This window comes from Cuculus canorus, chromosome 23 (assembly GCF_017976375.1).
Source record: "Cuculus canorus isolate bCucCan1 chromosome 23, bCucCan1.pri, whole genome shotgun sequence".
NCBI lineage: Eukaryota > Metazoa > Chordata > Aves > Cuculiformes > Cuculidae > Cuculus > Cuculus canorus.
In genome coordinates, this window is record NC_071423.1 from 2,634,395 (window position 1) to 2,649,556 (window position 15,162).

A 15,162-nucleotide genomic window follows, 5' to 3' on the forward strand; every position below is an offset into this window, starting at 1 on the left:
AGATTTTAAAAGCTATCAGGATTCGGGGATTGGGAGAGGGTAAGGTCTGTGTCGTGCTCCTCCACGGCAGAAATAGTTCTACCAGGCACAGGGGGAGGCTGGCTACTGCTGGGCTTGGGCCAGAAAGGGGGAGAAGATGCTTTGTGTTTTAAAAAACGTAATAGATTTTAAATTGCATTTCCTTTAATGAATGAATCACCCAGTTAGCCCAGCCTGAACACCTGTGCCCGAGATTTGAAGTCTCCAGAGAGACTTTCCCTTTTAACAATATTTATTACGATGAGTGTTATTGCATTAGATGGAATCAGCAAAGGAGGGAGGAGGCGGTCGTGGAGAGCATCAGGACGGCGATGGGTTGTCTCCCCCTGACATGCTCCAACTCTACGGTGGCGCCAGCGATGCCAGGGACAGTTGAGACGTGAATTCACAAGTGCGCACCTCCCAGTGATGTCCTCATAGCACTTTGTCCCCTTCCATCGTGCTAACCCTTCAGTCTTACCTAGCTCTTAAGGGAAGACAGACTCATAAATCCTTTGCATGGTTTGGGTTGGAAGGGCCCTCAAAGCCCATCCAGTTCCACCCTCTGCCATGGGCAGGGACACCTCCCACTGGATCAGGGGCTCCAAGCCCCATCCAACCTGGCCTGGAACCCCTCCAGGGATGGGGCAGCCACCACTGCTCTGGGTGACCTGAGCCAGGACCTCCCCACCCTCACAGCAAAACATTTCTCCCTAAGATCTCATCTCAACCTCTCCTCTTTCAGCTGAAAACCATTCCTGCTCATCCTCTCCCTGCCCTCCATGATCAAGAGCCCCTCCCCAGCTTTTCTGCAGGTCACAGCTTTCCTATAAGGAAAGGAGCACACTTGGCCCAAAGCTCTGCATGTTGTGGGTGGGCTGATTCCCCAGCTGGCCCAGGACCATCCAGGTGGGGAGAATTTCCCTTGATCTGCTACCTGAAGACACAAAGAACTCTTTTTTTCCCGCTTAACAAGTGAGAGTAACTCAAGGAGTAATTGCCAGGCAGCTACATCTGGTTTAATGCCTGCAAAGTTGTGCAGTCACTGGGGAAGGAGCCGAAGAAACCTATATTTGGAGCAGAAACTCAGAGACAGCAAGGCTTGGATGCCCGGCCAGTGGAGCTGCTGCTCCCTGGTTGCTGAAAAGACCTGTGGAGTTTATCAATAACCACAAACCACCTGAGCCCGATGGGGCTCGTTGTGCTGTGAGCTGCAATGCCTGTGCTGCTGCTCAGGGGAATTGAGTTTTGCCCCGTCTGGGAGAGATTGTCTCCCAGGTGGTCAGTGTTAGTGGGCCACCTCCTCCTCGGATGAAAGGCAGGTACACAAGTGGTTTAGGGAGGTGGGTGGCTTTTTGAGATGGTTGGGTGCTGCTTGGTAGGGGAAATAGCTTTATCTTTGCTCTCACTGGATGTGTTTGGGAGTTTTGCCAGTTGACATCAGCCCTTTGCTTCTGGAGACCTGCCTCTTGCTAAATGGGAGGAGGGTTTGAGGTATTCATCTCCCTCCTTGTGGTAAGTTGGTTTTAGAGTTTTAGCCAGGGCTGGTGGTGTGCCTGGGATGTGCTGCAGTGCTTTGCAGTGGATACCATCCATTTAATCTGCTTCTAAGGTCAAACCATAGCTCGAGAGATGCTTTTGACTGTGACTGTGCCCACGTGTGGGCTGCAAGCCCAGGAGGGAGCAGGGTGTCTGGCTTGAGCTGGTGGGGTTTAGGGTGAAGTGAGAAAGGAAAAGGAAGATGGATATGCAAGGAACAGTAAAAGGCAAATGCTCCTTGCTCCCTATTCCCTGCTAATTTTGAGGCATGTCCAAGGCTGTGCTTTCTTTTGGGGGAGCCTGCAGAGCACAGAGGTTTGGCTGTGTGTTTCGCAGCAGCAGAAATACCAGTAAAGCTAGTGCTCAGGAGTGGAGACTGCCAGCACAATGTGTGTTTGCTGCCTGTGCTCTCTGTCTGTGTGCCGTGGAGATGTCTTCTCTAACACTGCATCCCTTAAGACAGCAGGGAGGGGGCTATGGTGTGCCACGCCACCCTCTGCTTTGGGAAGCAAAAGAAGGCAGAGACCAGTCCCAGGTGGAAATATTGGCTGTTTATTACTTAGATGTAGAACTTCTGGGGCTGTTGGGGAGGAAGAGACGTTTTTGTGGTGCAAGGAGCCTTTTGGGGTTAGAGAACCCCCACCTCAGAAATGTGGGGGCCGAGGTGGCTCAGTACTGACCCCCCGCTTGCAAACTAGGAAGTGATTGGAGATGGATATTAGATAGAATCTTGCCTGGTAATTACCTATCCCTCCCACCTCAGCATTTAGGAGATTTGGGTTGAAAGCCCCTTTTGTGGGGATGGACGAGCTCTTTCAGAGCTGCAGCCCAGCAGTGGGCTGCGGCCGTGCCTGCTGTGCAGAGACAGAGGTATAATTATCCCAGCTCCCGTCGCTCCCTGTGCTCTGCCAATGCTTCTGCAGGCCAGAGGGCTCAACTGATGTATTTATGCACCTTCCTCTGTCTGTGTTTAAACAGCACCTTGGAAAATGCAGTAAAAGAAGCCACAACTCCTCTCGGTGTCCTCTAGGGGTTTTAATTTATTTTTATTGTGTTGGATGCTTGTTTCATTGTGGTTTTTTTTGTTGGGTTTTTTCAGTGCTGGAAGTTGGCTTTACTGCAGAGCAGAGGTGGTGCAAGGAAAGAGGCTGATGAGTTGCAGTGTGGATAGTTATGAGAAATAAAATTAGCACGGAGGGATCTGGTAGAGCCATCAATAGGCTGTGGGGCTGCTTTAGCTCTATGTATAATAATGAGTCTGTGTTTTTCCCCATAGTTAATTGTTTTGTGCCCCTGTTTTCACTGGGGCACACCTCCAGTCCCCTGAACTGTTCTGCACAGCCAGGCACTTCTGCGTCCTTGTCTACCCTGGTGCGGGCTGAGGATGCTCAGTGCTTGAGGATAGTGTTTTCCCCCTAAAAAACAACCCCTAAAAACCTGTTGTGGAGCTTCTCACGTTTTCCAGCTCAGGACTAGGCTGTGCAGTGGGGAAGGTTTCTATGTATCTCCTTAGGCCATTTTGTTGTGGTCAAACAATTGTTAGAAGTTGGATTTTTTTTCTCCCTAGTAACCAAGCAGGCAATGAGTGGAATTTTTTGCACCTTGCATGAATGAGCATCCTCTTCTCATTGCAGGTAGAGCCAGGAGAAACATCATCTCTCCTGGCCACACAGGACTGCTGCATCACCTTAAGGAGATGACATCTCAAAAGTATTGTAGGCTCTTTTTCCAATTACAAGATGATGTGTGTCTGAAGGGTGTAAATCTGTCTTCAAAGCAATGAAAGTGGTTTATTCTGTGTCTCTGAGGCACGAAGTTGCCCACACAGTGAGTTTTTGGGAGCATGGTTTCATCTGCCTGGCATTAGGTAACCCTGCTTAATCCAGAACTGGAAGCTTTGGAAAGTGATTTTGCAAACCTGGAGATGTTTCAAGCTTATGAGGCTTTTGACCCATCTCATTTTATGCTCACCTTTTGCATTGCAAAGAGAGAAGCTTTAGAAATGTGAATTATGTGAAATACAGTGTGAAATCTTTTGAGATATCTAAACCGTGTGCATATACACATAGGCGCTTCTGTCTCCTTAGAACTTGATCTCTCCTTCCTCACTCAGGTTATGTTGTGCTAGAGTGGATAGGAGCGGGCAAATGGTGTGACTCGTGCTCTCCATCTCCTTTTCCCGGTGGCATTTGCCCCTCAGTGGGTAGGAGCAGCCAAAGGATGCAACTTGTGCTCTCCACCTCCCTTCCCCAGTAGTGTCCTGCCCCTCTTTCTGCTTTCCTCCCTGCCCTCCACCAGGATCCAATGTCCTCATTCAAATCCTGACTTGGATGTGGTGATAGTGGGAACAACCTCCAGCACGCTGAGAGCTGTGCATTTCTGAGATTTAGGTGTTTATTTGATCATTTCTTTCAGTCCTATTTTGCAAAACTGTAAACCACGTCAGAAAATGTCTGTTAGGCTGAGAAATTCATGTTTCTTCCCAAATATTGGTTTCCAAAATTTGCCTGTTTCACACATGGGGTTTGTGCTTTTCCTGCTGCTTTTCCTAGCAGATGCCTTGCTGTTGCAAGGTTCAATCCTCTTGGTCATGCTCTGGATCTCTTGTGTGTTGTGCAGCCCTTTTAGGTGGCCTTTGGTCTTCTTGAAGAAAGCTAAGTGTGCTGTAGGTGGTGTTAGAGGTCTGGGTGGGCTGTGCATCACCTTTCTGAGGATATTGGTGGAAAGAAAACACCCCTGAATTTCAAAGCTTTTAAAAAACACCGCTGACAAAGGGTGACCCTCTTGTTGCTGGCTCCGAGTCCCATCCCACCTTGGTGTCTAATCCCAGGCACCTGCTCCGGTGTGGCACTGGCATCCAGCAGTACGGCTACAGTGCCCGGGGTTCAGCAGTGAGATCCGAGGGCAGAGCCAATCTTTCTGCCTCCTGGGTCATCAGAGCTGTGTGAAAGCCCCTTCCTGAAGCTGCTGCAGTTGAAAGGGAAGGGAAAGAGGAAGGAAACAGCCGGGAAAGAAATGGAGGGGATGAGCAATGTGGCTTGAACAACCTTAATGATCCCAGGCTTTTCCAAGTATTCAGTGATGCTATGTATATGCCTCCTAATTTCATCTGAAACTCTCTAAACTGAAAATAAAGCGCTGTTTAATAAACAGCAGTCAGCATTTCATTTCCCTGAATGTTCTGGTAGCAACTGCTAATTATTCCAATGATTTCCCCCCACTGTAATTATTTGGAACCGACTATTCAGAGATTCTCCATTGACTTATAGATCTATACATGTGCATGCTAAAATATGTATATATTTTGGTGTCCCATTGAAAATTCAATAGGATCCAATTTCAGTTGCTATTGCCTTCCCCCATGCCTCCCCTCTCCAATTTGCTGATGTTACAGCTGCACGATAGAGAAGAAAGGATGCCGCATTTCACGTGGACGTAAACAGCGATGCCCAACTGAAATGGGGAGAGGAAAAATTACTTCCTTGTACTGCCACCCTCTTGACAAGAGCTGGCTTTTTCTTTCCTTTCTTCCCCCCTCTTTTTTCCTTTTCTTTTTCTACCACGTTCAATTTTCTGACTCTGAGCAGGTTACAGAACTAATCTTGAACGTGCTTTGAGCCTCATGTATAACACCATGAGCCTTGAAAGATTGGGGTGGGGGGAGAAGGAGCATGTGGGGAATGCAATTAGTCCGGAGCGGCAGGACGAGCGGGAGAAGCTAAAATTGCAAATGTGAGCAGCCTGGGGAAAATGAATCTTGTTCCTCCTAGAGCTGCCTTACCTGGGTTTCTCTTTTGGCAGCTGGAGAGCGGAGATGTGAATTAGATGGGAAAAGCTCCCTGGACAGTCTGAAGGGCTCAAATGGCACTTTTATCACAGAAAGTGTTTCGTAAGGTGCACATTTATTTTTCCCTCTGCCTTTGCCTGCAGTACAAAGGCTCTCATGTTTGAGGCCTGCCAAGGATGGGCTGGTAATTAGAGGTTGGATTTGGAGGTGTCACAGCAGCTCTCAAAAGCAAAATGGGTGCTGGGTGTGTTTTGAGCACTGCAGTGATGGCATCACCTCTGCTGCACTGAGGATGGCCCTTCCAGAATTCAGAATATTGGTTGATAAATAGAATCTAGTGGCTTTCTGTGTGTTCTTAGGTCTTGGTGAGTTTGCTCAAGGTGGGATCACCTGGGACATCCAGATGGCTGCAGGCTCCTTTACTGCCTTCGAGCCAAACCCATGTGCTGGGTCTCTGCTGAGACCTTACTGCATCAGAGCAGCATCGGAGGGGCTGGAGAGAAGCAGCACAAGTGCTTTCACTCCCCCTCCCCAAAATGAATATTTTATTGCCAGTTTGACAAAATGGCTGGAAACGAAAGAATATGAGAGCTCAGAGTGCAGATATTTTAAAACCAATATGTTTTGCAGTCTTAGAGGACAGACCCAGGCAGCTGGCTGAGGCTTTGTCTTCACTCCGAGTCCTGGAGAGGGTGTAGAGAGCTTGAAGAGCAAAAATAACATGAAAAGAAATGCAGGGATGTGCCAAGGCTGTGTCACCCCCAAGCCCAGGAGCACGCACAAGGTAGTAAACGCCTTCTATCTCCTCGAGCCATCTGTTTGCAGAGTCTTTGCCCATGCAACAGTGCTTCTTCCCTGGGTGGACTTGTTGCCTCCCTGTAATCCATAGGTAAATAGGCATCTCGTCAACTGGAAAGCAGGGAGCAGAGGCGGTGAGCTGCGATAAGAGTCCAGCTGGGAGAGGGACTAACGGCAGCACGTGGGGTGCTGGAAAACAGCCCTGCAAAGTCTTTGGAATAAGGAGGATCTTTGTTTAGGGAAAGGATTAAATTAAGGAGATAGTGGCACTGAGGAGGTTGTGGTCATTGAGCACCTCTCCAGAGGCTCTTGCTGCCTCATCAGATCAAACCCTCTTTTACTTCTGTGTTGCGACATGCTTGAAATAGGGGGAAACTTATTCTCTAGGTAATACAGCTGATGGTTCCTTGTGCACGAGGTGAGGGTGTGGTTTCCATCCCCTCCTTGCAGGGATGTTGGTCACTGCTACCTCTGGATTTGCAGCTTTGAGGAGGAATTTTGGGGAGTTTGGGGCTCAGGGGTGTTTTGCCTGGCTAAGCCAAGTCCTTCTCTATCTCTCCTTGCTTCGTGCTGCCTAGAGAAAAGGAGGCTGAGGGGAGATTTTATCACTGTCTACAACTCCCTGAAAGGAGGTTGCAGTGAAGTGGTGTTGGTCTCTTCTCTCAAGTAACAGGTGACAGGATGAGAGGGAATGGCCTCAGGTTGTGCTGGGGGAGGTTCAGATTGGATATTGGGAGAAATTTCTTCACCAAAAGGGTTCTCAGGCAATGGTAGGGCTGCCCCTGGAGTTAAAAGATGAGTGGATGAGGTACTTGGGGGATGGCTTAGTAGTGGACAGGTATGGTTGGACTTGAGGCTCTCAAAGTTCTTTTCCAACCAGACAATTCTATGACTCGACTCTATGATCATGTTGTCCCTCAGCATATAATTTGCTCTCAGTTCAATTTTAATGGGAAATGTGCCCAATGCTGGAGCTGCTGCTCTCTGGGGCTTTTAATCCAGAGGGTTCCTGGTGATGCTCTCCACCAGAGCTGCTGCTTGGGAGACCCTGCTGCCGAGGCTGGTGTGCATCAGGCATTGCAGCCTGGAGCTAAAAGCGTGCCCAGCAAGAGGTGTGTGTTTTTGGGAAGATGTTATGAGGCATTCAGAGCTGGGGTGGTGATGACCCAGTGCCCTTTAGTACATGGCATTACAGTGTTTAATGTACTCAGTGCTAATCTTTCTCTAAACAGAAGCGATCTTGCTGAGTTCAGCACTGAAGGCGCAATAACCAATGAAGGAGATGAGATTAAGAAAACTCACAAGAATCAAATGTGCTAGAAAGGGCTGGGGAAGTGCCAGGGGCACTGCAGTAAATGACCTCCCTGGGAATTGAGGACAAATAAAATCCATGCCCTGTCTCTCTTCTGAGGCGCCTTCTCCCGATGCCTTCACCCTCCCCTCCCTGGTGCGACCATAGATGTTGCTTTCAGGGTTATTTTTGCACTGGAGTACAACAAATCCTCTGTGCTGTGGGGCTGAGACGAGGATCCACGTCGCTGCATTCAGGAAAAGTAACCTCTCGAGCTCAAGGAGAGCTGCTTCAGTTGGCAGTAGCGTTAGGTGCTTTATTCTGTCTGGAACAGCCTTGAGAGGGCAAACAAAACCTCTGTGCTGTGGCTCTTGTTTCCAAAGGCTCAGGGCAGGCAGGGCTGCTGGCAATTGTGGCTTTTTTTTTTCCTGCAAGCCAGAAAGGGAGCCCCAAATTTGCCCAAATGCCATCAGGTTGGGATGAAAATGGAGTACGGCAACTCAAAGGAATTGGCAGTCCTAGTCCAAGCTCTGCTGGGCTTGGTGGGGTTGTAGGGAAGTCTCCCCTTGCCGTGGATCCGTTAGCAAATGCTAAATGGGGATGGTGGGGCTTTCAGCTAAAATAAGCTGGAGGTGAAGGGAGTGCTAGGGTTTGATTTTTGCCACCTGAAATTGTTGGTGATGGGCTTGGTTGGATGGAGGGGTTTGATTTTTGCCACCTGAAATTGTTGGTGATGGGCTAGATGGAGGTTTTCCCCGGTGGGTTTCCTCCTCGCCAGCGCGGTCCCCGTGGCCTCGCAGCAGTGTGAGGGTGTCCTTCACGGAGCCTGGGCATCCCAAAACAGCTCAGTAGTGGCTGCTGCCTCGGATCCCTACCCCTAGCGCCGTGCAGGCTCGGAGGCTGCGAGAATGACTTGGCAGTGATATATTTACTACAATTACCATCTCCCTTCCCAGAGGAGGAAAAAATAGATGAATAATATGTTTTGAAGGTGTCATGGAGTGAAAGCAAGAGAGGAGCTTGAGCCTGAACTTATGAATAACTTATGGGCTTCCTTCCTTCATGCAGTCACTCCATTTGGGCTTATCTTTCTCACCCGTAGGAGGTGTAATTAAAGGAGCAAAGCCGGGCATCCACGTGCCCAGCGGCTGCCTGTGGGCTCTCGTCTGTCTGTCTCTGTTCTGTGCGCACAAGGGCATGGGAGTGTTGAAATGCCTTTGTGTGCAGACGTGGGCTGGGGTATGTGTCGAGTTAAGCTTTATGAATCCCCTCCCACCTGCACCAGTTGCTACCCCTCGTAAAGAAAAAGGCTATTTTGCACATAACTCATCTGTGATATTTTGGTATAACTGGTAGAAAAGCATTCCCTTAATTGTCCCCTTGATGAAATGAGGAGCAGCAGTAACCTAGGATGGGGAAACACTGCAAGGGAGTCCTGCAACCCTTACTGGAGATTTGTGGGATTCTCGTTCAGTCCTTGACACAGCTTGAAATTCCCTTCCTGACCTCATGCAGCGATTTAGCCTTTCCAAGTCTTATTTTTCTCACTACAAAATGAGAAGTAATTTGCTCTTGTCTCAACACCTTTCTCTGCTTTCTCTATTTTGACTTTAAAAGCTCAAAGGGAGGGACTGTTTTTTTTACCGGTTGTACATAGCTGCACATAATGGAACCAGGATCTTATCAAAGGCTTGCGAATGCTATTGTAATGCATATAGTAATTATAGGGATGTATATGTAGGGATGATGAAAAAAACCCAATGAAACGTGGCATTTCCCTCTGGAAAAATGTTCACAGAATAAAACCACGCCTGGGAGTATGTCACTTCCAGCAAAAAAATGTCTATTAAAAATTATGCTGTGCTTTTCAGCAAGGTCACAACGCTCCATTTAGAGCCTGTTAGAGGTTTAGTTTCAAAGTAGCATGTCGCGTTCCCCTCCCCGCAGACTTTTAGCTGAGGTGCTGTATTTTGGTCCTCTCAGCTATGAGGTTGGGGAGAAGCTCTCATCTAGTAATTTTATGTAGACCTCAGAGCAGCTTCCAGTGCTTTAAAGAGCCTCCAGGAAAGCTGGGGAGGGGCTCTGGACCAGGGAGGGCAGGGAGAGGATGAGGGGGAATGGTTTTCAGCTGAAAGAGGGGAGACTGAGATGAGATCTTAGGGAGAAATGTTTTACTTTGAGGGTGGGGAGGCCCTGGCCCAGGTTGCCCGGAGCAGTGGTGGCTGCCCCATCCCTGGAGGGGTTCCAGGCCAGGTTGGATGGGGCTTGGAGCCCCTGATCCAGTGGGACGTGTCCCTGCCCATGGTAGGGGGTGGAACTGGATGGGCTTTGAGGTCTCTTCCAACCCAACCCTTTCCATGATTCTGCACAAATTTCTGCCAGAGGGGCCTTTGGCAGCTCGGTACCTGTGGAGTCACAGCATTCCTGTTGAACACCATATGTATGTGTGATTTCCAATGAATAACTTCTTTTCTCTGTCCCGCTATCTCGAGAGCACAGCCTCTATCTGGATGTTCCTATCAGCCCGGCACATCGATATGTATGAGCGTAATGGATATTAGGCATTTATGGCAAGGTATTCTGTTGAACATCACCTGCTGTTCAACATGAAAAGTTGATGTTCCACAAAGCCACAAGCCGAAGGCTCCTTAAGAGCTGTTCTGGTGCAGCGGGTAAATATACGTGCTCGGAACAAGCTCTGTGTGAATTAATAATGCATAGAGCAAATCCGTAGGAAAAGCAGCTACTGCATAGGGCCTGCTTATAAACTGCTCTCTCTGCTTAGGCAAACAGACAGGGAAGTTGTGGGGTTTTTTTTTTTCAAAGCATAATGGGTTGGTAATAAACCAAACTAACCTAATCAACTGCTTCCAGCTGCTCCAAGTATGTTTAACCAGCTCGGCAGCCAAGATCAAATCCAAAAGTGTTGTAAAAGGTGGTAAGATTTGCTCCATGGCATCTTGAGTTATGGTAGACAACTCTCGTGTTGGAGTGGGGAGGATGTGATGATGGGATGAAAGTAAGAATCCTTACTCCTTAGCAAGGGTCTCCCCACCCAGAATCTGTCAGCTGGAGGTTGCTGGTGCGGTGATGGGTTTGGGCATTGTTCTGTTAGGCTGGAGGAACAGCTCAAGCCCTACCATTGCAAGGTGGGTAGGGCCAGGTCTTAAATACCCCAGAGCCTTGAATTGCTTCATGAGAAATACTTTTAACACGGGTGTGAAGCCCAGGACTAGGTCACAGGGTTACTGTTGCTTCTATTGTTAGATCTTCCCCTCTTAGTGAGCTGGGATGTGATTTAGGCTCTAACAAGCTGTAGACTTCTCCTGGTGGTACCATAGAATGGTGGTGGAGAGCTTTGAATCCATCAAACCTCTGAGGTCTGTGGTTTGAACCAAGGATTGGCAGAAGGAAAGGAAAATGCTGAAAAGCTCTCTGCATCGGGCATAACTCTATACCAGCAGCTGGTTTGGCCCTGTCAATGCCCCTATGAAAACTGATGGAACATGGCAATGGAGGGCTTGGGGAAAACCCAAGGGTGGTGGCATCTCCCTGGTGTTGGCCAGTGTGACCCTTTGGCTGGTGGTGGGGGCATGCAGGCACCAAACAGGGCTGTTGGGGACATCTGACTGGAGCTGCCGAGGCTCCCCGGCTGCCGACTTCTGCCGTGCAGGTCATTATTTGCAAAGCAGTGGACTTTGGGAAGGGGACTGGTGCCTGTGGTTTGTCACCTTGCCCTGACGGAATGGTTGGCCCAGAGGTGACTCCAAGTCTCTCTGGGTGACTGGGAGGAGAGAGAAACACAGCTGGATTTTCCAAGAGTTTGCAGCCAAATCTTCTGAATTGCAAAGTGAGCAGCTCGGATTTTGGAAGGAGGAATCAATACAGAAAGCCAAGAGATCTTTTTTTTTTTTTTAGCCTTTATCATTTTTTTTTCTGCCTATAATGTTGGTTTGAGAGGCTGTGAGTCACCTCAAGTGACCAAAGGAGACATCCTTGCCATCTATGAAAATGAGGAATAGTTAACTAGATATTTAGGGTGTGTCAAACAGGAGTCCTGGTGTTCAGTGCCTCTAATATTCTGAAGCCCACTCAGTTCCACCCCCTGCCATGGGCAGGGACACCTCCTGCTGTATCAGGGGCTCTAAGCCCCATCCAACCTGGCCTGGAACCCCTCCAGGGATGGGGCAGCCACCACTGCTCTGGGCAACCTGGGCCAGGGCCTCCCCACCCTCACACCAAAATATTTCTTCCTAAAATCTCATCTCAATCTCCCCTCTTTCAGCTCCAAACCATTCCCCTCGTCCTCTCTCTGCCCTCCCTGACCAAGAGCCCCATTCCCAGCTTTCCTGGCGTCCCTTTCAGCACTGGAAGCTGCTCTAAGGTCTCCTTGGAGCCTTCTCTTCTGCTGAAAACCTCAACTCTCTCAGCCTGTCCTTGTATGGGAGGTGCTCCAGCCCTTGGATCATCTCCATGGCTTCCTCTGGACACGTTCCACCAGATCCATGTCCTTATGTTCAAACCCTAAGCAGGGTGCAAGTGGCCCAGATGCTGCTCAGAAATGGTCTTGGTGCGAGGGCTCCAATGTGGATGGTTACACAATCAAAGGAAGGGGGAAAGCCTTGATCTAGACTAAAAGTAGATTCATGCTACAAATTAAAGAGCTGTTATTAAACTGGCTTTTAGAGGGATTTCCATATGGCATTGGAACTGTAGGAGGAAGAGCCTCGTCTGGGCAGTGCTGAGGCTCTCCCCACGGACACCCACCCCAAGTGCAGAGGAAGGTGCTGCAGCTGCACCTCTTGATTTTTGGGGGAGGTGGGTGGTACTGGAGGGCTCTCACTCCCACCATCCTGCGAGTGGTGAAACTGAGTCACAGCATGGCTGCGGTCACCCCAGGGCTGGGGTTCACCCCGTTTTCCCAGCAAGGAATGGCAGTGCTGGGCTGGGAGTGGGGAATCCCTTGGGGTGGCGGGGGAGCGGATGCTGGGGAGAAGCAAGTTGGATGGGGGTGCAGACGTTGATCCTGGGGGAGATGCTGGGGTGGGGGTCCAGGTGCTGGTCCTGAGTGGGATGTTGGATGCTGAGGGAAGGTGTTGGATGCTTGGGGTGGGTGGTCTGATACAAATGTTGGTCCCAGGGGGTGTCAGATGCTGTGGGGGTGTAGTGCTGATCCTGGATTGGGGTGGGGTGGGGTGTGTGATGCTAGGAGGGCTGTGGATGCTGAACCCAGAGAGGAGGTTGGATGCTGGGGAGGGGTATAACAGGGTGGGGGTTTATGGGGTGCAGATGTTCATCTTGGGGAGGGGGGGGGGGTTGTCAGATCCTGGAAGGAGGGGTCGTAGATGCTGAGGGGAGGGTATGACGAGGAGGGGAATGCCAGAGTAGGGGTGCTGATGCCAGTCTGGGGTGGGTTGGTGTCAGATGCTAGTTTGGGGTGGGAGTGCTGGATGCTGGGGGGGCTGCTGCTGGTGGGGGGGGGTTGGGTATGATGGGGAGAGGGATGCTGGTATGGGGTGGGGGGGGTCAGATGCTTGGGGAGGAGATGTGATTGGGAAGGTGATATCAATCCCAGGGGGCTGTCGGGTGCTAGGGGAGTCACGGAGGACGGTGGTGTTGGATTCCAGGGAGAGTGTATGATGGGAAGTGGGGATAATAATCCCAGGGGTTGTGTTGGATGCTGGAGGGGGGTCATGATGGGCAGAGGGATGCTGGTCCTGGGGGAGGTCAGATGCTTGGAGAGGGTAGTGTGATGGGGAAGGGGATACCAGTCCCAGGTTGGGGGGGTTGTGAATCCTGGGAAGGGGTGTTGGATGCTAGGAGGGGAGAATACTGGGGAGGGAGTTGTATGATGGGGAGAGGGATGCTGGTCTCAGCTGGGGAGGAGGTGTATGATAGGGAAGGGGATGCCAATCCCAGGGAGTGTGTTGGATGCTGAAGGGGGGTTATGATGGGCAAAGGGATCCTGGTCCTAGAGGTAGTCAGATGCTTGGGGAAAGGGTAGTGTGATGGGGAAGGGGATACCAGTTCCAGGGAGTGTGTGAATGATAGGGAGGGGGGTGCCAGTCCAGGGAGGGATGTTGGATGCTGGAGAGGTGTGTTATGATGGGGAGAGGGATGCTGGTCCTCGGGAGGGAGAGTGTATGACAGGAAGGGGGATGCCAGTCCTGGGGCTGTTGTTGGATACTGAGAGGGGGGTGTTATGACTGGGAGAGGGGATGCCAGTCCCGGGGGGGTGTTAGATGCTGGGGGGGGAGGGGGAAGAGTGTATGATAGGAAAGGGGGATACTGAATGCTTGGGCGGGGGGGACGTTATGATAGGGAGGGGGATGCCAATCCCGGAGGGGTGTCGGATGCTGGGGTGGGGGGTGTGTGTGTGTGCGAGCATGATAGGGAGGGGAATGCCAGCCCTGAAGGGGATGTTGGATGCTGTGTGTGTTATGATGGGGAGAGGGATGCTGGTCCAGGGGGGGATGTTGGATGCTGTGTCTGTTATGATGGGGAGAGGGATGCTGGTCCCAGGGGGTATGTTGGATGCTGTGTCTGTTATGATGGGGAGAGGGATGCTGGTCCCGGGAGGGATGTTGGATGCTGTGTCTGTTATGATGGGGAGAGGGATGCTGGTCCCGGGAGGGATGTTGGATGCTGTGTGTGTTATGATGGGGAGAGGGATGCTGGTCCAGGGGGGGATGTTGGATGCTGGAGTGGGGGTGGTCTTATGATGGGGAAGAGGATACCAGTCCCGGGGGGGGGTATGCTGGGAAGAGGGCTGCCGGTGCCGGGGTGGTGCGGGATGCTGGGGGTGCGGATGCCGGGGGGGCAGCCAATGAGCGGCAGGGGGAGGGCTGCTGCGCGGGCGCTGCAGCGGGCGGCGTGTGCGGCCGGAGCGGCGGGCACGGAGCGCCTGTCCCTCGCACCTTGCCACCCCTTCCCCCCCCCCTTTTTTTTTTATTTTAGGGTTTTTTTCCCTCCCCCACCCCACGGTGAATTTTTTCCCTTTTTTTTTTTTTTTTTTTTGTTTCCCCCCCCCCTCCTTTCCCTTCTCCTCCCTGCGCTTCGCTTCGCTCCGGGAAACGCTGGATTTTAAAGCTCTCCCCGGCAGGCAGTGAGTGAAGAAGGAGGGGAGAGAAACGCAGCCCGCGGGGAGACATGGCCCAGGCGAAAATGCACCACCCCGTCTCTTGGGTGATCTTCGCGGGGATGGCCGCACTCCTCCTCTCCCAAGGTACAGCCGGGAGGGGATGCTGCGGGGTGGGATGCAGGCGAGCATCCTAGGGGGGGTGGGGGGTGGAGGTGAGGAGCCCCCCAGAGCGTGGTCCGGAGCTGGGATTGGGGATGAGAAACCCCCCCAGAGCTGGATGAGAGCTGGGATTGGGGTGAGGAGCCCCCCCCGAGCTGGATGAGAGCTGGGATTGGGGTGAGGAGCCCCCCTCGAGCTGGATGAGAGCTGGGATTGGGGTGAGGAGCCCCCCTCGAGCTGGATGAGAGCTGGGATTGGGGTGAGGAGCCCCCCCTAGAGCTGGATGAGAGCTGGGATTGGGATGAGGAGCCCCGCAGAGTGTGGTCCAGAGCTGGGAGAGGGGGTGAGGAGCCCCCCCCTCCCCCCCGAGCTGGAGAAGAGCTGGGAGAGGAGGTGAGGAACCCCCTCTAGAGCTGGATTGGAGCTGGGATTGGGGTGAGGAACCCCTCCAGAGTTGGATGAGAGCTGGGGTTGGGGTGAGGAACCCCT

General features: G+C 51.4%; 1 protein-coding gene across 1 annotated transcript in view; it reads left to right on the forward strand.

Annotated features, from left to right (window-relative positions):
- Positions 1 to 14,480: 14,480 nt before the first annotated feature.
- LOC104066067 (protein CEPU-1) overlaps positions 14,481 to 15,162 on the forward strand; it is a 418,198-nt gene continuing 417,516 nt past the window's right edge. The window contains exon 1 of the mRNA XM_054086959.1: positions 14,481 to 14,658. Coding sequence (XP_053942934.1) covers positions 14,583 to 14,658 — 76 coding nt within the window. The 5' untranslated portion in view covers positions 14,481 to 14,582. The remainder of the gene's footprint in view (positions 14,659 to 15,162) is intronic.